General features: G+C 42.9%; 1 protein-coding gene and 1 long non-coding RNA gene across 12 annotated transcripts in view; one reads left to right on the top strand and one right to left on the bottom strand.

Moving 5' to 3' along the window:
• mcf2l2 (MCF.2 cell line derived transforming sequence-like 2) overlaps window positions 1-23,185 on the bottom strand; it is a 136,271-nt gene extending 113,086 nt beyond the window's left edge. For 6 of the 11 annotated variants that reach the window (XM_071345518.1, XM_071345522.1, XM_071345523.1 and 3 more), the window contains exon 1: window positions 18,752-19,182. In XM_071345518.1, the coding sequence (XP_071201619.1) occupies window positions 18,752-18,830 (79 nt within the window). In that variant the 5' untranslated portion in view covers window positions 18,831-19,182. Of the gene's footprint in view, window positions 1-9,507; window positions 9,769-18,751; window positions 19,183-23,080 lie in introns of those variants that run through there. The other 5 variants (XM_071345524.1, XM_071345527.1, XM_071345530.1 and 2 more) reach the window with 3 other exon arrangements.
• Window positions 9,518-12,145, top strand: LOC139541180 (uncharacterized). The gene is made up of 3 exons (XR_011668319.1): window positions 9,518-9,637; window positions 9,807-10,121; window positions 11,104-12,145. It is a non-coding gene; the product is annotated as an uncharacterized lncRNA (long non-coding RNA).
• Window positions 23,186-24,116: the final 931 nt, after the last annotated feature.

Raw genomic sequence — 24,116 nt, 5'->3', positions numbered from 1 at the left:
CCAGATTGCATAGCGGACAAGGTACGGTGGGACTCGAAATGGTCGGTAATTTGTTTGTTAACTTGCCTTTCGAAGACCTTGGAAAGACAGGGTAGGATAGATATAGGTCTGTAGCAGTTTGGGTCTAGAGTGTCACCCCCTTTGAAGAAGGGGATGACCGCGGCAGCTTTCCAATCTTTGGGAATCTCAGACGATACGAAAGAGAGGTTGAACAGGCTAGTAATAGGGGTTACAACAATTTCGGCAGATAATTTTAGAAAGAGAGGGTCCAGATCGTCTAGCCCAGCTGATTTGTAGGGGTCCAGATTTTGCAGCTCTTTCAGAACATCAGCTATCTGGATTTGGGTGAAGGAGAAATGGTGGGGGCTTTGGCGGGTTGCTGTGGAGGGTGCCGGGCAGTTGACCAGGGTAGGGGTAGCCAGGTGGAAAGCATGGCCAGCTGTAGAGAAATGCTTATTGAAATTCTCAATTATAGTGGATTTATCGGTGGTGACAGTGTTTCCTAGCCTCAGAGCAGTGGGCAGCTTGGAGGAGGTGCTCTTATTCTCCTTGGACTTTACAGTGTCTGTCACGTTCCTGACCTTATTTCCTTTGTTCTGTATTGTTTAGTTGGTCAGGACGTGAGCTGGGTGGGCATTCTATGTTATGTGTTTCTATGTTGGGTTCATTGTCAACTAGCCTGATATGGTTCTCAATCAGGGGCAGGTGTTTTACGTTTCCTCTGATTGAGAACCATATTAAGGTAGGCTGTTCTCACTGTTTGTTTGTGGGTGATTGTTGCTGTGTCTGTGTTTGTTCGCCACACAGTACTGTTTCGTTTCGTTCGTGTGGTCCTTCCTGTTCGTGCGTTCATGTTTTATGTTCTCAAGTTCAGGTCTGTTCACGTCGTTTTGTTATTTTGTATTTTGTCAAGTGTTCTTCGTGTTCGTCTTTCTTAAATAAATCAATATGTATTCACGCTGCGCTTTGGTCCGATCCTTGCTCCTCCTCAGACGAGGAGGAAGACGAGCGTTAGTGTCCCAGAACTTTTTTGAGTTAGTACTACAGGATGCAAATTTCTGTTTGAAAAAGCTAGCCTTAGCTTTCCTAACTGCCTGTGTATATTTGTTCCTAACTTCCCTGAAAAGCTGCATATCACGGGAGCTATTCGATGCAAATGCAGAACGCCATAGGATGTTTTTGTGCTGGTCAAGGGCAGACAGGTCTGGAGTGAACCAAGGACTATATCTATTCCTAGTTCTACATTTTTTGAATGGGGCATGCTTATTTAAGATGGTGAGGAAGGCACTTTTAAAGAATAGCCAGGCATCATCTACTGACGGGATGAGGTCAATGTCATTCCAGGATACCCCGGCCAGGTCGATTAGAAAGGCCTGCTCGCTGAAGTGTTTTAGGGAGCGTTTGACAGTGATGAGGGGTGGTCGTTTGGTCGCAGACCCATTACGGATGCAGGCAATGAGGCAGTGATCGCTGAGATCTTGATTGAAAACAGCAGAGGTGTATTTGGAGGGCGAGTTAGTTAGGATGACATCTATGAGGGTGCCCGTGTTTACGGATTTGGAGTTGTACCTGGTAGGTTCATTGATAATTTGTGTCAGATTGAGGGCATCAAGCTTAGATTGTAGGATGGCCGGGGTGTTAAGCATGTCCTATTTAGGTCACCTAGTAGCACGAGCTCAGAAGATAGATGTGGGGCAATCAATTCACATATGGTATCGAGGGCACAGCTGGGGGCAGAGGGAGGTCTACAGCAAGCGGCAACAGTGAGAGACTTGTTTCTGGAAAGGTGCATTTTTAGAAGTAGAAGCTCAAATTGTTTGGGTACAGACTTGGATAGTAATACAGAACTCTGCAGGCTATCTATCAATGTTGATGACAACATTTCCCACTGTTCTCTTCCAAACGGAAGACACAAGTCACAGATACTCTAGATACTTGTGTGAAAAACAAAACCTACAATCTCCACCACATATAGCCTAAATGCCACACACTCATCACACTTTCTCTCCACACTTTCCTTGTAGAATATGAACCCCTTAGTTGACAAATTGAGCCCTGGGTGAGAAGTTCATCCCTTTAACAAAAACCTGTCCTCCAGGAGAGGACAGTTAATAGGCTGGATAGGGTGGCAGGTAGCCTAGCGATTAAGAACGTTGGGCCAGTAACCGAAAGTACGCTAGTTTGAATAACCAAGCCGACAAGGTGAAATATCTGGCGATGTGTCCTTGAGCAAGGCACTTAACCCTAATTGCTCCTGTAAGTCGCTCTGGATAAGAGCATCTGTTAAATGACTAAAATATCAATGTTACATGGGGAGCCTTCCTAATGAGCAACTTAAAGCAAAGGACTATTCAACAAAAAGCATCAGGGACCACAGCACTGTTTTTCGAGCTCCCCTAACATTAACATCAGCCAACCAGGCCTGAGCATCCCATAATGTTCCTTATCCAGTTGGATCCCTGCTACATGACCTCCACCCACACAGAGACACACACGTGCACGCAAACACATACAGGTGTGTCGATGTGGAGTAATACGTTTCTCAAAATCCACATTTAACACAGAAGCCCAATCAAATTACACACACAAAGTATTGTATAAAAATAGTCCAGCCTTGTGATTTTAATGTCATTTTATAGTGGTTGAAACAGCCTCTCCAGAACAAAAGTTCTGTCTTAACTAATGGGACATAAGAAGCTGTGACCAACACTCCATGCTGAGCGGAGCAGGAGCCCATAAAACAGAGTGAGGTAGTGTTTTTGGAAGAACTAGGCCAAGCATCTCTCCACCACCACCCTCCATGGGTCCAGTGGGGGACGAGAAGCCCCCACGCTCATTCTGACATACACACAATGGTGTAAGCTAATAACACAGGGAGAATACGAGACCGCTAATATTTCTCTCTCTCTAAGAACATCATCAAATAGAACATCAAATATCATCGTTGATACAATATGTGGTAAGTACTCTCAACCATTGAGTATTCAAACTACCTAACATGATGTAGTTGGTAGAATTGATTGTGTTTATATACAGAAATCTTCCCTGTAGTCCATTTGACTTATACATCAAATTAAATGTTATTTGTCACATGCGCAGAGTACAACAGGTGTAGACTTTACCGTGAAATGCTTACTTATGGGCCCTTTCCCAACAATGCAGAGTTAAAAAGTAAGACAAATTTGCAAAAAACAAAACAGGAAATAGTAACACAAATTAACGAGACTATATACAAGGAGTACCGGTATCAAGTCACCTGTACATACAGTTTACAATAATATGGCATTGCCAAGGTCCTAGATCTACAAACACTCCTGATGTAATCTCCTTCAATATTGTTGGAGGGGAAGTTTGGATATAACAGTTATTTTGGTTCGGAATTCCAGATACGTCCAAAAGAGCACTTTTCCCATTGACACTCAGGAAAAGGGCAGCCGTGCAAGAAAACAATAAAAGGATGTGTCAGAAAGGTCCATTTATCTCCCAATAACAAACCTCACCTAGTGGTGAATATCAAATGAAAGCGAAGCCAACACTGCCTCCAAAACCAACACTAGATTGAAGAGATGTCATAACATGGAAGGCAACTGTACATATACAGCTACCATAGGAAAACAAAACCATGTATGTTCCCAGGTATGTTCCTGACAGTATGTTCCTGGGAGGCAACGGGGGAGGCGGGCATGGGGCCAGACCAAACCAAAGGTATGTTGTCATGAGGGTTTGATTACAAGGCGCAAGGTTTTGGGAGACAATGGGAGTCTGGTTGTGTTTGAGCCCTTTGAAAGTTGAATGAGCCCCAGCTGTGTAATAATCTGGACTTCAGGTGGAGGGAATACCAACCAACCTAATGGAAAGATAGGGCTGAAAATAGGGACTTTGATCAAACATGTTATGCCAACATTCATATGGTAACTTGTCCGAGGAACAGAACTAATGGACGTCATTATGGTGTTAAGAGCTGAAAGGATATCTAAGGAAGAGATGTCAAGGTCATGTGACTGTCATTATGGTTTCAGTCATACATTCAGGACATTAAGATGGATTCCCCATTCTCTTATTAACAATCAAATACTTCTTGGAATTTCCGCCCTGGCAGTTACAGAAACTGCTGTTGGCTTTCCCTTTGTTCAGACTAAATATAATTTTAGCAGAAAGACCTTTGGATCCAGACAGTCCAGGAACAACAAAAAGGGAAACAGATCCTCACTTGAATGTACCTAAACAATTTCATTACATTTCAATCTTTAGATCCACATACAATGCATTCGGAAAGTATTCAGACCCCTTGACTTTTTCCACATTTTGTTATGTTACAGCCATATTCTAAAATGGATTTAATTGTTAAAATCCTGAGCAATCTACACACAATACACCATAATGACAAAGAGAAATTCAGAAATACCTTATTTACATAAATATACAGACCCTTTGCTATGAGACTCAAAATTGATCTCAGGTGCATCCTGTTTCCATTAATTATCCTTGAGATGTTTCTACAACTTGATTGGAGTCCAGCTGTGGTAAATTCAATTGATTGGACATGATTTGGAAAGGCACAAACCTGTCTATAAGGTCCCACAGTTGACAGTGCATGTCAGAGCAAAAACCAAGCCATGAGGTCGAAGGAATTGTGCGTAGAGCTCCGAGACAGGATTGTGTCGAGGCACAGATCTTGGTAAGGGTACCAAAACATTTCTGCAGCATTGAAGATCTCCTAGAACACAGTGGCCTCCATCATTCGAAATGGAATGAGTTTGGAACCACCAAGACTCTTCCTAGAGTTGGTCGCCCAGCCAAACTGAGCAATCAGGGGAGAAGGGCCTTGGTCAGGAAGGTGACCAAGAATCAAATGGTCACTCTGACAGAGCTTTAGAGTTCCTTTGTGGAGAGAAGGACAATCATCTCTGCAGTACTCCATCTATAACAACACAGGGAGAGACCCAGATGCAGACACCGGAGGCAGATGGTTCGAGTCTCTGATATTTATTGAAAAACAAGGGGCAGGCAAGAGGCAGGTCGAGGACAGTCAGAAGTTCATAAACCAGGTCAGAGTCCAGAAGGTACAGGGCGGCAGGCAGGCTCGAGGTCAGGGCAGGCTGAATGGTCAGGCAGGCAGGTACAGTGTCAGAACCAGGAGGACTAGAAAAACAGAGACTATCAAGAACACGCTGGTTGACTTGACAAGACGAACTGGCGACAGACAGAAGACACCGGGATAAATATACAGGGAATAATGGGAACAAATGGGAGACACCTGGTGGGGGGTGGATACAAACACAAGACAGGTGAAACAGATCAGGGTGTGACACCACCAATCAGGCCTTATGGTAGAGTGGCCAGACGGAAGCCACTCCTCAGTAAAAGGCACATGACAGCCCGCTTGGAGTTTGCCAAAAGGCACCTAAAGACTCTCAGACCATGAGAAACAAGATTCTCTGGTCTGATGAAATCAAGATTGAACTCTTTGGCCTGAATGCCAAGCGTCATGTCTGGAGGAAACCTGGCACCATCTGTACGGTGAAGCATGGTGATGGCAGCATCATGCTGTGGGGATGTTTTTCAGCGGGAGGGACTGGGACACTAGTCAGGATCGCGGGAAAGATGAACAGAGAGAAGTACAGAGAGATCCTTGATAATAACCTGCTCCAGTGCTCAGGACCTCAGACTGGGATGAAGGTTCACCTTCCAACAGGACAGCGACCCTAATCACACAGCCAAGACAATGCAGAAGTGGCTTCGGGACAAGTCTCTGAATGTCCTTGAGTGGCCGAGCTAGAGCCCGGACTTGAACCCGATCGAACATCTCTGGAGAGACCTGAAAATAGCTGTGCAGCAATGGTCCCCATCCAACCTCACAGAGCTTGAAAGGATCTGCAGAGAAAAATGGGACAAACTCCCCAAATACAGGTGTGCCAAGCTTGTAGCGTCATTCCCAAGAAGACTCAATGCTGTAATCTCTGCCAAAGGTACTTCAACAAAGTACTGAGTAAAGGGTGTGAATACTTATGTAAATGTGATATTTCAGTAAACATTTCCAAAAAACAGTGTTTGCTTTGTCATTATGGGGTATTGTGTGTAGATTGATTAGGGGAAAAAACAAATGAATTAATTTTCGAATACATTTTCAAGGCTCAGCGGCTAACTGTACACCATATAGAGAAGTGACTGTTTGACAAATGCTGTACATTCCATTCTCAGGATAATCACACATAAGAGAGGGTGCATGTCTACACATTATGTGTCAGAGTGAGTAGGCTGAGCATGCATGCACGCATGCACATACATAGACACATGCACGCACGCACGCACACACACACACACACACACACACACTATAAAAAGACAGGCACTGAGGGTTTGTGGGACCTTGTAAGGTTTTACATAAACTGCTATCAACGGCTTCTGGGTATGTTATTTTGTGACATCATTCAATTTTGAGGCATACTGCCAGCAAGTCTTTTTCCACACATTTAAAACAGTCAGTCAGGACAGCTTTATCCAACCATAGACACACGCTGATTCAGATTTTGGAATAAAAACCTGGAGCTATTTTTTCTGCTGTCATTGCCACTTCTCCACAGAAGGAAACAATCAAAATGGTGCATGCTTGCATGTTATAAGACATGTTCTACTCAGTATTCTTTCAAAGGTGGTTGTGATGTGGAGCTTTTCTATCCTGTACAATGAAAGCCATTTGACAGGCAGATAGTGTATGCCAGGTTGCTTTCCTATCTGAGAAGGTGACAACTACCTATTCATAAATGCATCAGTCTAATATTAGAAAGAAAGGCACACCATAGATAGCAGCTGCAGACTAATGAAAATTCACCAAAGCATTAACATATAGCAGGGTCTTAGCAGATCTACATCAATCAACTACCTGACAGATCCCCACTTGTCTTTTCCTAATAGCACTGACTTCGCTGATAACTACTTTATTGAAGTAAAATGTTCTTACTACAACTGTGATATGTGGTTGTCTCATCTAGCTATCTTAAAATGAATGCATTGCACTAAGGATAAGAGTGTCTACTAAATGACTAAAATAAAACGTCAAATGGCAGGTGGATGGAGCGAGGGAGAGGAACTGAGGAGGAGGGTGAGAGGGAAGAGAGGGAGGACATACTTCTGGCTGACTCGTGTGCCACCCGCACGCCGGACACTGCGAAGGGATGGTCTGGTACCGCGGAGAGCCGTCCATCATCCCACCACAGCAGAGCATCTAAATATTGGCACCAGTCATCTCTAATATAGAGTCTGAGTGTGTGTGTTTGTGTGCAAGAGGTGGCTTTCCTGCACAGCAGCCTGTGTAGTTCCTTCCTACTCAGTGCCTAGTATAGCCAAGGTCAGTCCAGACTTCAGCTCAGGGAGACAGTAGGGAGCAGGGACAGACAGAACTCTGAGTGGCTACCAGATCGTCACTCTCCTCCCAGGCTTAGAGCTCCTGAATCCCCCCCGGTCTGCTATTCATGTCCCCTGGACACTCTTGTCTTACAGCGCCTTGCATCTGATAGCCCAGTCTCTCAGAGCAGCACAACTCTAACACACACACATACTGCATACAGTACACACACATCAGGTCCCCTGCCAGCCTCTACCACCGCAATTATTTCTCTTCAGTCCAGGGAGGTGCTGCTGATCTGCTGCCTCTGACCTCTGCCTAGGTCTCTTCCCTCCACTTACCTCTCTTTGTCAGGCACATGCAACAGAGAATAATCACAAACCCTTCTTAGCTAACCTCTATCTAAGCTCAGGTGACTTCACACTCAGGTGAGAATCTAAAAGTGAAATGCACCATCACTGTGAAGCACGACATGGAAACATAGAAGCAATGGAAACTGAAAAGAAGTCTGTCATACATTCCAATGTGAATTTATAGGGCATTTTGAACTACTAGCTCTATTCGTAACAAGGTTCCCACAAGGTGTTTACAGGGTAATCACCGTCCTCTCTGTTCGGTCACATTGCTAAACGTCTTCAGCCTGTAACCACACAGAACTCCTTACTCAAGACGTCACAAGGAAACACCACTCAATCACCAGCCCCTACCTACTGCTATCTACTGAGCAGGCTTCTCCAGTACCACAACTAGCATACGTCACATCTGTTTCACACCACTCATAGGCAAAATAACCATAGAAGCCAGACCTGTATGAGTGTCAAACACACAGAAAATGTCCATGAAGGTTTAAAGTAGATAATCCAGTCACTTACACATAACTGAGCCCATGGTGAGGTCTTCCTGTCTGGACCAGACCGACAGTCCTGCCCTGAGGACTCCAGCTGTGGTATGGAGAGCCGCGCAGAGCAGAATCCTTACTGTGTGTGTTTCTGTGAGTGTGTGGGTGGGTTGTGTATGTGTTCTGTCAGGGCTCTCGCCAGCAGTCTGAGTTGAAGTCTTGTGACCAGTGGAGCTCAGGAGACTGCCATAGTTTACACCAATCTCCTCAACAATGTCCTGAGGCACTGGGGGCTTCCCTTTCCTCCCCCACCCTGCCCAACATTCAGCCGTTGTGCTGTGTGGCCACCGTGCGTCAGGAACCCATCACCGCTTTTCCTCCTTCTGGCTGTAGCTCATTCACTGGCCTGGCCTTGTCTCGGAAGCACTAACTCACCCCTCCCTCCCAAGACACTCTCAGTGGACAAGGGTATGTATCACATGAGAATAAACACACAAGAATATGATCAGTTATAGTCAGTCATACTGTATCTAAGTTACACCCATGGGCATGGCAGTTATCTGTTTGTTTATTTGTTTATTCAGATCCTCATTAGCTTTTGCAGAAGCAGCAGCTACTCTTCCGGGGGTCCACAAAAAAAACACAAAACAGCAACAAAACACTAATACACTGATAGACAAGGACAGTCACACAAATGTAAAATACAACGATATACAAACAATACAAATGATGTGTGTGTTGGAGTGTGTCTATGTGTGCATGTGTTTGTGTGTCCCCTCACATTTAGGGGGCTAAGTTTGTAGAACTGCTATTTGCAAAAAATAAGGAGAAATCCTACTACTTCAATATAACTTTTTTACACCACACAGCATACTGTAACAACTGAAGAGGCAAAGGAGTTACCAACCATTACATCAAAATGTGTCCTTTTAGTTTCCAAGCAAAGACCAATATGTGTGATACTGTAGCCTTGATGTTTGACACAGGAAATTGTAACCAGTGTGCTTCCTGTCTTAAAAGAGATATAACACACAGGTCTGTATCTTAAAGCTTACCTTTCCACTGGCTGATAAACATACATTACTCTCGCTAGCTAATATTAATACACTAGTCTATTCAGGGAGCAGTTTATTGACATGATAGGCCTTTTTTAGCATTAGTGTTTACCTCTGCATGCCCCAACAATACACTTCAACAATAGACCACAGCTCAGTCCACAAAGATGGCTTGTTCTGTCACTGCTCAAACATACCTTACAGCGCACATATCACATCACGTGATACGCCACTTTTTGCATATAATGTAAAGAAATGAAATGTCCCACCTTTCTTTTTAGATGACTTTGAGATAAGTCTCCACAGCCTATGTTCAGATAGTTGGTCTCTCAAGCTGAGAGAATGGCAGCGTCCAGACTCCTATTCCCAAGTGGTGTCGAGGTGGAGCGATTACTTCATGTGAGTAGAACTATCCTTAGTTCAGTTCAACAGTATGATTTTGAATCATTATATTGACAGTATCTATTTTAAACCACTATGCTAATGAAACAGCATGAAAGACTACAAAAGCATCAACTCCTGCAAGCATATTATAACAACATTTGCACTGTTTGTTTTTCAACTTAAGGGCAAGGAGTCAATTCCATCATATGACATCACCATGTGGCTCTGTCAGCAGAAGGAGGGATGACCTTTACCATTGGGACATGTGCTCTAAAAACAGAAAAACAGGAACAAGATGCTGGCATATAAGAAGTCTGGATCTGGAGATCACACTTCCCATTTCCACGTCCTCTGCAGCCCTCCCTGAACTATGACCTATTCAGTTCTGAAGCCTGATCAGCCGGCCAGCCCTTACCATCACCCATGGTTGACATCAACGAATCACAGGGCTATATACGCCTGCACTATAAGCCTGCACTGCATGGGTCCAATGTTTGCAGTAAGGCCACATTATACTAGTGTCACTGGCATCTGGCAGTCACTCCTCCCTCCAGAAAACACACACACACACACACACACACACACACACACACACACACACACACACACACACACACACACACACACACACACACACACACACACACACACACACACACACACACACACACACACACACACACACACACACAAGGATGGTGAGGATTAGTACGGTCACAAGACGCAGGCCTCCTAATTGTCCCTAGAATTTCTAAGCAAACAGCGGGAGGCAGGGCTTTCTCCTATAGATCTCCATTTTTATGGAACAGTCTGCCTACCCATGTGAGAGACGCAGACTCGGTCTCAACCTTTAAGTCTTTACTGAAGACTTATCTCTTCAGTAGGTCATATGATTGAGTGTAGTCTGGCCCAGGAGTGTGAAGGTGAACGGAAAGGCTCTGGAGCAACGAACCGCCCTTGCTGTCTCTGCCAGGCCGGTTCCCCTCTCTCCACTGGGATTCTCTGCCTCTAACCCTGTTACAGGGGCTGAGTCACTGGCTTGCTGGTGCTCTTTCATGCCGTCCCTAGGAGGGGTGCGTCACTTGAGTGGGTTGAGTTACTGACGTGATCTTCCTGTCTGGGTTGGCGCCCCCCCTTGGTTTGTGCTGTGGTGGAGACCTTTGTGGGCTATACTCGGCCTTGTCTCAGGATTGTAAGTTGGTGGTTGAGGATTTCCCTCTAGTGGTGCGGGGGCTGTGCTTTGGCAAAGTGGGTGGGGTTATATCCTTCCTGTTTGGCCCTGTCCGGGGGTTTCTTCGGATGGGGCCACAGTGTCTCCTGACCGCTCCTGTCTCAGCCTCCAGTATTTATGCTGCAGTAGTTTATGTGTCGGGGGGCTAGGGTCAGTTGGTTACCTGGAGTACTTCTCCTGTCTTATCCAGTGTCCTGTGTGAATTTAAGTATGCTCTCTCTAATTCTCTCGTTCTCTCTTTCTCTCTGAGAACCTGAGCCCTAGGACCATACGTCAGGACTACCGGGCATGATGACACCTTGCTGTCCCCAGTCCGCCTGGCCTTGTTGCTATTCCAGTTTCAACTGTTCTGCCTGCGGTTACGGAACCCCTACCTGTCCCAGACCTGCTGTTTTCAACTCTTAATGATCGGCTATGAAAAGCCAACTGAGATTTATTCCTGATTATTATTTGACCATGCTTGTCATTTATGAACATTTTGAAAATCTTGGCGCTCTCTAATTTTCTCCTTCTCTCTTTCTTTCTCTCGGAGGACCTGAGCCCTAGGACCATACGTCGGGACTACCGGCCGTGGTGACTCCTTGCTGTCCCCAGTCCGCCTGGCCTTGCTGCTATTCCAGTTTCAACTGTTCTGCCTGCGGTTATGGAACCCCTACCTGTCCCAGACCTGCTGTTTTCAACTCTTAATGATCGGCTATGAAAAGCCAACTGAGATTTATTCCTGATTATTATTTGACCATGCTTGTCATTTATGAACATTTTGAAAATCTTGGCTCTCTCTAATTTTCTCCTTCTCTCTTTCTTTCTCTCGGAGGACCTGGGCCCTAGGACCATGCGTCGGGACTGCCGCCCGTGGTGACTCCTTGCTGTCCCCAGTCCGCCTGGCCTTGCTGCTATTCCAGTTTCAGCTGTTCTGCCTGCGGTTATGGAACCGCCACCTGTCCCAGACCTGTTGTTTTTCAACTCTTGATGATCGGCTATGAAAAGCCAACTGAAAATTATTCATGATTATTATTTGACCATGCTTGTCACTTATGAACATTTTTTAACATCTTGGCATAGTTCTGTTATAATCTCCACCCGGCACAGCCAGAAGAGGACTGGCCACCCCTCATAGCCTGGTTCCTCTCTAGGTTTCTTCCTAGGTTTTGGCCTTTCTAGGGAGTTTTTCCTAGCCACCGTGCTTCTACACCTGCATTACTAGCTGTTTGGGGTTTTAGGCTGGGTGTCTGTACAGCACTTCGAGATATTAGCTGATGTACGAAGGGCTATATAAAATAAAATTGATTGATTGATTGAGTACTGTATATGTGAGCTCTGACCAGCACCATGCTGGTAGTCAAGAGGTCCAGGGTCACACACACTGAGTCAGATAACCACATGTAACCGGTGTGAAATGGCTAGCTAGTCAGCGGGGTGCGCGCTAATAGCGTTTCAACCGGTGACGTCACTCGCTCTGAGACCTTGAAGTAGTTGTTTCCCTTGCTCAGCAAGGGTCGCGGCTTTTGTGGAGCGATAGGTAACGATGCTTCGAGGGTGTCAGTTGTTGATGTGTGCAGAGGGTCCCTGGTTTGAGCCCAGGTAGGGGCGAAACTGTTACACACACACACAGTGTCTTTTCTCTCTTCCTGCTATTGTAATGAGGCTCGCACATGTATGTTGTCATGTCAACACAAAGTCACCCTGTTTTTAAAAGATAGATATTGGAAGGTTCAGCTGGTCCTCTTCACAAGTAGTACATGACTAAATTACAACCGAGTCCGTCAAGTCCAAATAGCATATATTTACCTTCCATTTGTTGATTTCTCTGACAGGAACCACCCTACCCAGTCTGAAAAAACATTATGTTAAAATAAGTGAAAACATCATGAAAAAAGATAGTTTCAGCACGATTTAATAATAAATTAGCAGTAAGTTGTCCCACATTCAGAGCTGTTGTAAACATCTGGTCTATTATCTGATGTATAAATTATTAGTGCTGTGAACCTCAGTTACCAGGGCAGGAGCAGAGCATGCATCAAAGCTCTCAATCGTGAGAGGCACTGAGGATAGGAAATCGATCCAAAGATCAGGTCTGCTGTGACTGCACACAATATACTGCAGCCCCTTGCGAGATAGATTAAGGTTCTAAACATCTGCAGTGTTATTGTCTACAATGAATCGACACAGTGGCCTTGAGAGGTAATTATTCTCAAAAACAATGCCCTGTGGGGGGGTGAGCAAACCTTGCTGCAAACCCTCCTACCCACCTTCAGAGAGTGGAGGGTCATGGGGTCAAGGTCACAGAAGGAGAATAGGGAGTAGTAATCCCAAGTACTCCCTCTCTGTGTCCTAGGCTGACATAGTAAGGCTCCTCTCTTCCCCCTACGTGCCATCTGGTTTCCCAAGCATGCTGTGGAGCTTGACCTCATTTGATCTAAGATGATCTGAGGGGCCACCCTCAGCCCTCTAGGACTCGAGTAGTTACACTAGAGTCAGAAATTAGGCCAGACTCTCAAATATATGTTCATATCTTATGGCTCAGTGGGCTATTGTTCCATTGTGTTACTGTGAGCACAAGTCAAATGCTGGCCAAAGCCCAAAGGGGACTGTGCGAAAAAAGACCAACGTTTTCCAAAGGATGTCGAGAGCCCATTTCACGTAAAGCAGGGACAAATAGGAAGCAGTGTGAATATAGCCTACGTCATAAAAACAAGGTTGGCCTGGCTGGGTAAACAAGCCCAGAGCTGTCTGGGGTTATGTCACCAGGGATATTGATGGCTGGAACCCATATCTGACCTAAAGAGGTTCAAAGATGTTGACAACCTATGACTGATGTAACAGTATAGCGTCCGTCCCTCTCCTCGCCCCTACCTGGGCTCGAACCAGGGACCCTCTGCACACCGACAACAGTCACCCACGAAGCATCGTTACCCATCGCGCCACAAAAGCCGCGGCCCTTGCAGAGCAAGGGGAACAACTACTTCAAGGTCTCAGAGCGAGTGACGTCACCGATTGAAACGCTATTAGCGCGCACCACCGCTAACTAGCTAGCCATTTCACATCGGTTACACTGATACAAAAAACAAACAGCCTATGATGTGTCTGCAGATTCTATGCACTTGTGCCAATGTGTAACATTGCAATTTTGTTTCAATCAAATCGACAAATAATATAATCTTGTATCACTACAAACATTAAATCCTAAATCCACATAATCTAAAATACAAACACGGAGATAAAGTTGACGGCATTGTTGTGAGGGGATATGATTTCAGAGGTGAGAGGTAAGGAAGGAAGGCATCTGCTCAAGCCGTTTGAGATGATGAACACCAGGGCTGCTGTTCCAACAGGAGAGAGGATGACCCTTTGACCTTCCCATTGTTTACCTCTCTGCGTATGGGACAGTTTTTTATAGATCTGAATTGTGTCTCATTCTGTGCCAAGGCTTATGAATGTACTATCACTATCACAGAATAACATGGCACCAGGCCCTCATGGTGGCATCTGGTATTGATTTTAGAGAATAGCACTGACCCTTTGGCTGCTAAGCCGATGAGGGATGGGCACATAGATAAAGGGAGGGACAAAACAATGCTGATTTCTATTTATCTATCTATGATAACCTGCACAAACCAACATTGCAGATGTCCATAGAGTTTCAATGGATTCATGGCTTACTGTAAGAGAATATAACTACCACAGTGCCATAGTTACAACAAAATGAATGACAGACAAGTTAGCCAACATTTATGGTGAGAGAAACCATAAACATGCTCACACAAAATACATAACGTCTAGGATAGAGGTCTGTGTTGTAGAGCCAGCAGAACATGTACATTGTCATGTCACTTTCACACAAATTATGCTTGAAACGAAATGCCTCCGGAAACCATATATTGTAGTTATTACTCTGACATTTGAATGTGTTTTCCAGCCTTGGTGCCTTTATGATTCCCTGTCAGCTGCAAGCTGTGTCTCTATTCTGTGCTCATGTTTGGAAGTGGTTGTATTTTCTTTTTCGATAGGCCTATAGACTGTTTCATTTCCCTGTGTTAACCACATACTGTATATGGGGCCAGCCATGAGTGGTCAGACCATACTAATCCTCTTAGTTCAATTAGCAACGGGTGACTGATGCCACACATTTCCATTCTTCTACTCTGCTAAATAGTACAGTGTGCAAAATTAGGGTTACTGCTACACTGGGCCAAATTCTTTGCACACAATGAGGTTAAGAATTCAACCAGTAATACTGAGTTGATATTTTCCTGTATGGAAATGTAATTCTTCATATTAGAGATCCTTGGGGTGAGTTATGGAGGATTTCCCAGTACACAAGAAGCATTGTGCTACTGTAATTCCTCTGTTGCTACAGAGGCAACAAAACAAAACATACTTTTGCCTGACCTTTTCTTCCTGAAAACTATTTGAAGGTTCATTTCAATTAGGTAATGTATTTTCCTCTAAATATAATTTGTTTGGGAGAGCTGTGACTGGATACAAATACTACGGTCTGAATTCTAATCATTACAATAATTCTGTTTTGAAACATAATTTGTTATCATGAATCATTCATAAAATCTATACGACGTTACCGTAAATTACGCAGCCTTCACTCAGATAAGGCTTGAATCTCTCTCTTTCTCTCTCCCTGTGAGTCATGGAGCCTGTTACAAGGTTTTAATTGCAATAATACCTCTGAGGTAGTGCTGCCGACATCAGCTGCCAAGCTCACCATTTCCCACTCATGGCTTAAAATGTCAAGTATGTGATTGAAGCTGCACAGTTCTACATCCCTTACAGATAAACAGAGGGTTGTGTCTTTGATCTTAAATAAATCAATGGTGAATAAATGCCACTAGCAGAATAACATTACTGTCATCAGCGTCTTGTGTAGCAAGTCAATCATCTTCTGTAAAGAGAAGCTCATTATGAACCTTTTATAAAGGACGCTTTGGGGATACAGTATTTAGGTCAGATTGGTATAATAACATACAGTTGAAGTCGGAAGTTTACATACACTTAGGTTGGAGTCATTAAAACTCGTTTTTCAACCACTCCACAAATTTCTAATTTACAAACTATAGTTTTGGCAAGTCGGTTAGGACATCTACTTTGTGCATGACACAAGTCATTTTCCCAACAATTGTTTACAGACAGATTATTTCACTTATAATTCACTGTATCGCAATTCCAGTGGGTCAGAAATTTACATACACTAAGTTGACAGTGCCTTTAAACAGCTTGGAAAATTCCAGAAAAGGATGTCATGGCTTTAGATGCTTCTGATAGGCTAATTGACATCATTTGAGTCAATTGGAGGTGTACCTGTGGATGTATTTCCAGGCCTACCTTCAAACTCAGTGCCTCTGCTTGACATCATGGGAAAATCAAAAGAAATCAGCCAAGACCTCAGAAAAACAATTGTAGACCTCCACAAGTCTGGTTCATCCTTGGGAGCAATTTCCAAACGCCTGAAGGTACCACGTTCATCTGTACAAACAATAGTACGCAAGTATAAACACCATGGGACCACGCAGCCGTCATACCGCTCAGGAAGGAGACGCGTTCTGTCTCCTAGAGATGAACGTACTTTGGTGAGAAAAGTGCAAATCAATCCCAGAACAACAGCAAAGGACCTTGTGAAAATGCTGGAGGAAACAGGTACAAAAGTATCTATATCCACAGTAAAACGAGTCCTATGTCGACATAACCTGAAAGGCTGCTCAGCAAGGAAGAAGCCACTGCTCCAAAACCGCCATAAAAAAGCCAGACTACGGTTTGCAACTGCACATGGGGACAAATATTGTACTTTTTGGAGACATGTCCTCTGGTCTGATGAAACAAAAATGGAACTGTTTGGCCTTAATGACCATTGTTATGTTTGGAAGAAAAAGGGGGAAGCTTGCAAGCTGAAGAACGCCATCCCAAACGTGAAGCACGGGGGTGGCAGCATCATGTTGTGGGGGTGCTTTGCTGCAGGAGGGACTGGTGCACTTCACAAAATATATGGCATCATGAGAGAGGAACATTATGTGGATATGTTGAAGCAACATCTCAAGACAACAGTCAGGAAGTTAAAGCTTGGTCGCAAATGGGTCTTCCAAATGGACAATGACCCCAAGCATACTTCCAAAGTTGTGGCTAAATGGCTTAAGGACAACAAAGTCAAGGTATTGGAGTGGCCATCACAAAGCCCTGACCTCAATCCTATAGAAAATTTGTGGGCAGAACTGAAAAAGCATGTGCGAGCAAGGAGGCCTACAAACCTGACTCAGTTACACCAGCTCTGTCAGGAGGAATGGGCCAAAATCCACTCAGTTTATTGTGGGAAGCTTGTGGAAGCCTACCCAAAACGTTTGACCCAAGTTAAACAATTTAAAGGCAATGCTACCAAATACTAATTGAGTGTATATAAACGTCTGACCAACTGGGAATGTGATGAAAGATATAAAAGCTGAAAGCTGAATAATTCCTTCTCTCTCTTATTATTCTGACATTTCACATTCTTAAAATAAAGTGGTGATCCTAACTGACCTAAGACAGGGAATTTTTACTAGGATTAAATGTCAGGAATTGTGAAAAACTGTTTAAATGTATTTGACTAAGGTGTATGTAAACTTCCGACTTCAACTGTATTATCACGACAGCGATCTATAACGCTCAACATATAACATGACACTGACGATAATTGGGGGTCTCTGATAAATTGGGGACGTGAGAGATGCAAGCAGCAACACAGGGGAGGCTGCTTCCATAAATCAATAGGGCCTGATGCACACAAGCTTGGGCTATCTCAGTTTCTATGGTAACTGCCTGCATGGTCCCCTCCCCCATGGATGGCTGCTGACTGCCTGCCTCACTAGAGCCATGATAGAAGACACTCCGTAACAATCTCCAGCGTGGCACAATAACCTACTTCCTCTGCCCAGCCCGGAAGACCCGGATGTAGAATGTGGAATGGTGGTCAACAAGAGGAATTGAGAGAGGGGGAAATAGGAATCTAACGAGATTTATATTAGGTTTTCTGTTTTCTTTGGCTAATAACATTTACTTTCATTAAATAGCTAATGAAACCCATAGATACCAGTAAATACAGTATATCTATCTTCATGATGATATACATATTAGCTCTTAAATGTGGTTATAGTGATTTACAATTAAATTCATAATAAGAATGGGATGGGATTGGATTATCAGATAATGGAAAAATCTTTTTCAATATAGGAGCATATGACCACAAGCATTTCGCTACATCACAAGCATTTCGCTACACCGCAACAATTTCGCTACATCACAAGCATTTCGCTACATCACAAGCATTTCGCTACATCACAAGCATTTTGCTACACCACAAGCATTTCGCTACACGCGCATTAACATCTGCTAACCATGTGTATGTGACAAATCAAATTTGATTTTTCTTTGATTTGATTTGACAATCACACTCTCTGATGATGACACCCCTGTGAAGTTCTGTGACAACTAGTTACTACACCAGCATAGTATGAGAAGTCTGACTGGTGTGAGGAACATGATGCGTCCATTATGAATCATACAAAAATAAAATATAAATCCACATACCAGATCCCACTAGATATAACCACATACTTCATGGTTATTTGTGTAACGTTGACTATGACCTTGAACTAACTATGTAAATTGCAGCTATAATGATCAGCCCAAATCTGACATTTCTACCAGTTTAGACCATACATTTACACATGTATCTCTATTATAAAGCAATTCCATATCTGAGCATTTCTAAGAATACTGCCTGGAATAGGGAGACCATCCAGGGAGCAGCTGCTGGGTATCACCTCCCTGCTCCCTCTCTCCCTGGTACATACCCCTACCCTCCCCACAACCCCCAGTGTGGCTGATGGCTGATGGAGGGATGAAGACAGGACACTCACCGACATGTGTGATGACACAGCCCACACGCTGCTGGAACTCCTGCAGAGACATCTCCTCCTCTCTTAGCCAGCAGAGCATCTCAGGGTGTGTGCAGCTTCGGCTCTCCTCTCTCCCCTCCTCTGCTCTACTCTCCACCACTCTCCTTCGTCAATCCGCTCCCTCACCGGAGGCTGAAGGACCCTTCACGCACAAAGCACAGTGCCACTCCCAGTCCGAAAGCACCTCAGAGATGATGTGAGAGAAGGGAAGCAACTTCAGGTTCTGCGGATACCTCTAACTCCACAAAAAATATATTTTTTCCTCAAAAAGTACAATACAATTTAGCATAGTATGTGTCATTAGTAATGGATGGATACACACACGCTCACTGTGTGAGCCAATCAGGATGGGCTAACGCTGCTTTCAGGCTGATGCTCGGCTTGCTGTAATAAAGGCTGAGTCAGACACCAGGAAGCAAATCAGGGAGCAGCTACCTGCCTTGGGGAGATAGGGGGCTAATGGATTTCATAACACAAAACCTGGAGCTATAGAGCCACTGGAATGGAGCTACAGTACCACTTGGGCTATGATGAAAATGTTGCTTCTTAAAAAATCTGCTTAATCTAAATGGCAGACAATATCAAATAATATCATAACATTTCAAATATAATATTGTAAGTAAAGGATTTCATTTTCAAGTAATCCATTTTAATAATGGAAATATGTAGGCTGAAATAGGCTGTTAGCATACAGAAATTAAATATGTAGATCAGGGATTCTTGAAAAACAGGACAATCTCAACTAGTTTTTTCACAAATATTTGTATTAATATTAACAAAATTGGAAATATATATTTTGATAGACCAAAGTATCAGCTATCACACCATGTAAGGGAACAACCTACTAATTCTAGATTTGTTTCATAAAATGCACCTAACTGGATTTATGTCAACTCCGTAAGACATTTCATTTTTATATTTATTGTCCAACAAGTTTAAAGACTTTGATTGTTTGAGTCTAACATTAGATTATTGAACTATATAATACAAATATTTTTTTTGTTTTGTTTTATAGCATTAGGAACACCTACTTTTTACATGGCATAGATAGACTGATCAGGTGAATCCAGGTGAAAGCTATAATCCCTTACTGATGTCACCTATTAAATCCACTTCAATCAGGGAGAAGTAGGTTAAAGAAGGATTTTTAAGCCTTGAGACAATTGAGACATGGATTATGTATGTGTTCCATTCAGAGGGTGAATGGGCAAGACAAAAAATGTAAGTGCCTTTGAACGGGGTATGGTAGTAGGTGCCAGGTGCACTGGTTTGAATGTGTCAAGAACTGAAACGCTGCTGGCTTTTTCACACTCAACAGTTTCCTGTGTGTATCAAGAATGGTCTCCCACCCAAAGGACATCCAGCCAACTTGACACAACTGTGGGAAGCACTGGAATCAACATGGGCCAGCATCCCTGTGGAACTCTTTTGACACCTTGTAGAGTCCATGCCCCGACAAAATGAGGCTGTTCTGATGGCAAAAGGGTGGTGCAACTCAATATTAGGGAGGTGTACCTAATATTTTGTACACTCAGGGCTAATTCTATTAGCATTTTGGCAAGTTTTTCTAGATTCAGAATATATAAAAAACATTTATAAAGCAAACATCATCCCTTAGGTCTAGTACAGCAAATGCTTGAATACTTTAAGCATATGTTGCAGAACAGTGCTTAAACATATTTTTCAGAATATTGACAAATAAAATGTATATTAAGGGGGTTTAGCCATCAGTGACAGATTTGACGAGCCACGCAAAATATGAAACATGATCCATTTGAAAATCCCCAATATAAACATAACCATTCTATCAGATCTTCCAGTACTCTGACGGCGTTTACGTTAGACAAAAATCTGACGGAGTTAACAAAAATTGCAATTTTCTTCATTCAAGTGGTATAAAAAGTAGACATTTTGTTTTTCCTCAGTTGCTTTATGACTCTAAAATCTACATAAAAACAAACATATTTGAACCAAAATTCATATTCTATCCATCAGATAGATAGAGTTGACAGTTTATGGTTGTGACCATGGTGATTTCGAATTACAGTGCATTCGGAAAGTATTCAGATCCCTTGACTTTTTCCACATTTTGTTAAATTACAGCTTCATTCTAAAATGGATTTTAAAAATCCTCATCAATCTACACACAATACCCCATAATAGCAAGGCGAAAACAGGTTTTTAGCAATTTTCGCAAATGTATTAAAGAAAGAAAATAGAAATACCTTATTTACATAAGTATTCAGACCCTTTGCTATGAAACTCGAAATTGAGCCCAGGAGCATCCTGTTTCAATTGATCATACTTGAGATGTTTCTACAACGTGATTGGAGTCCAGCTGTGGTAAATTCAATTGATTGGACATGATTTGGAAAGGCACATACCTGTCTATATAAGGTCCCACAGTTGACTGTGCATATCAGAGCAAAACCCAAGCCATGAGGTCAAAGGAATTGTCCATAGAGCTCCGAGACAGGATTGTGTCGAGGCACAGATCTGGGGAAGGATACCAAAACATTTCTGAAGCATTAAAGGTCCCCAAGAACACAGTGGCCTCCATCATTCTTAAATGGAAGAAGCTTGGAACCACCAACTCTTCCTAGAGTTGGCCGCCAGGCCAAACTGAGCAATCGGGGGAGAAGAGCCTTGGTCATGGAGGTGACCAAGAAGCCGATGGTCACTCTGACAGAACTCCAGAGTTTCTCTGTGGAGATGGGAGAACCTTCCAGAAGAACAACCATCTCTGCAGCACTCCACCAATCAGGCGTTTATGGTAGAGTGGCCAGATGGAAGCCACTCCTCAGTAAAAGACACATGACAGCCTGCTTGGAGTTTGCCAAAAGGCACCTAAAGGACATTCAGACCATGAGAAACAAGATTCTCTGGTCTCATGAAATCAAGATTGAAGTCTTTGGCCTGAATACCAAGCGTCACGTCTGGAGGAAACCTGGCACTCTTTCTACGGTGAAGCATGGTGGTGGCAGCATCAGGCTGTGGAGATTTTCAGGGACAGGGACTGATAGACTAGGCAGGTTCAAGGGAAAGATGAATGGAGCAAAGTAAAGAGAGATCCTTGATGAAAAACATCTCTGGAGAGACCTGAAAATAGCTGTGCAGCGACGCTCCCTATCCAAACTGACAGATCTTGAGAGAGTCTGCACAGAAGAATGTGAGAAACTCCCCAAATACAGGTATGCCAAGGTAGTCATACCCAAAAACTTGAGGCTGTAATTGCTGCCAAAAGTGCTTCAACAAAGTACTGAGTAAAGGGTCTGAATACTGAATTTTGCAAACATTTGTGAAACCTGTTTTTGCTTTGTCATTATGGGGTATTGTGTATAGATTGATGAAAATAATGGAATACATTTTAGAATAAGGCTGTAACGTAACAAAATGTGGAAAAGGTCAAGGGGTCTGAATACTTTCAGAATACACTGTAGTTTGTTTAAATCTATCAAAAGTAGAGAACTTTTCAGACCATGAGCAGTCTTATTGCACTACATGTAATGGGGACATGAATAATGTTATGGTGTAGCTGAACCTGCTCATTCCTGATTCATTTAGGATTTTTTACAAATCTTTACCAAATCGCAGGCCACATTTTTTTATGAATCACAGCTTTGAGATAAATATTCTTCTAGTTCATATTCATTATATCATTTTTTGAGAGATTGAAATTTGCTCAGGACAAGGGCATTTCCATCCGACATAGAAATTTATAAAATTCCCAAAACAAAATATTTTCCCTTAATAAAATTCCCCTAATCGTAATTTTTAAACTAAAATAATCCAACAAAAATTTAAAATAAAACATTTCAACTATAAAAATAAAGTTTCCCTCCTTGACCAGTATTGTCCTGACTATATATATATATATATATGTGTGTGTGTGTGGAGTTGTGAACTACATGTAGTTTAACTAGTCATTAAACTACCTTTTGCATTAGCTTGATCGTAGTTGAACTAAATTGTGGTGGTGTAGCTAACTATTGGAACTACTCACTGGGCAAAAACAGGTTGAATCAACTTTAGCTAAGTAAACAACATTTTTCTTTAGGGTAGCTTTGGTGTAGCTTAACTTCTTCCATTGTGAAGTAATATGGTAGCTTGGTAACCTATATTTTCAAAGTAGCTTCCCCATCACTGGCTGTATTAATACAGATAGTATTAATAGTGTAATGTCATGCAAGAAAGCATGATTCAATACAATAAGGTCAACCCATCCCTCTACTACTCTGTCCCACATTTTGATGAAAGCAAACATGCAAGCCAAGGGCATTATCTTCTTACCACACGTCGTTGCCCTTGGGACCGTGGCGATTGCCTCGGAGACGAGCATCGAGCAGACGCCCCATAGACATCTGCGCCCCTAATGTCACTCCCATAGAAATATAAATGGTCACTCCATTACCCCAGGCGACAATCATGAATAACTGACAGCTGGTCGTGACTGGTGATGAGGCATACAAAATGAAAATGTGTAAGGGATAATCAACGAGGGGCTATGCGTTCTATGAAAAATAATGTTGAAGGACGTCAAAGGTGTTTTCCATGACGATGTAACTGAGTTGAAATTACCTTCCAAGGAATTGCGTTATTTTCCAGAGAAAGCATTGGGCCCCGAGTTGATCATTATCCCTTTTATACCATGGCTATAATTCAACACATTTGCCACTAGAAATGTGTTCATTAATTTGCCACTAGAAATGTGTTCAACATCTGAAGTAGCTAGCAAGTTTACTAGATAACTACAATAGTTGCTGTGGTAATCAAACAGACGTGCTATTTTAGCTAACCAAACCATCAGTTCTAGCTTTCTATTATAATAATCGAATTCAACAATACCAATCATGTTTTCAACTCGACTTTTGCTTTCAAAACATGTAAGTATGAATTAAAGCCAAATTCTACCGTGCCGATATACCGTGTGTCATAAGAAAATAATGCACGCTCTAGAATGCCCTTCAAGCCAATAAGAAACGAGTATTAAACAATGCCATGGCATAATTGTACTTTTTCCTCACTATGTTATTTTAAATACATCATTCGATAGTAGTACAACATGAACTACCTCCCTAGACGAGGTGACGGATGAAGAGAAGAATCCGCATTGAATACTAAAACCTTACCGACGCTCAACTCTCTGATTGGAGGAAAAAGAGTATCGTAGGCGGAAGAAGGCGTCGCATCTTCTCCATCAGGGCGGGTTGTCACTAGTTACAACAGCCACAAAGTCAACATTGGCTGTGTTGTAAAAAATTATGAAAAGAAAACAAAAATGCTTTTTGATCTTAATGTAATGTTAGGCATAATGTTAGCCGTTCAG

This window comes from Salvelinus alpinus, chromosome 16 (assembly GCF_045679555.1).
Source record: "Salvelinus alpinus chromosome 16, SLU_Salpinus.1, whole genome shotgun sequence".
In the NCBI taxonomy this organism is placed as follows: domain Eukaryota; kingdom Metazoa; phylum Chordata; class Actinopteri; order Salmoniformes; family Salmonidae; genus Salvelinus; species Salvelinus alpinus.
This window is presented reverse-complemented; position numbering and strand designations above follow the sequence as displayed.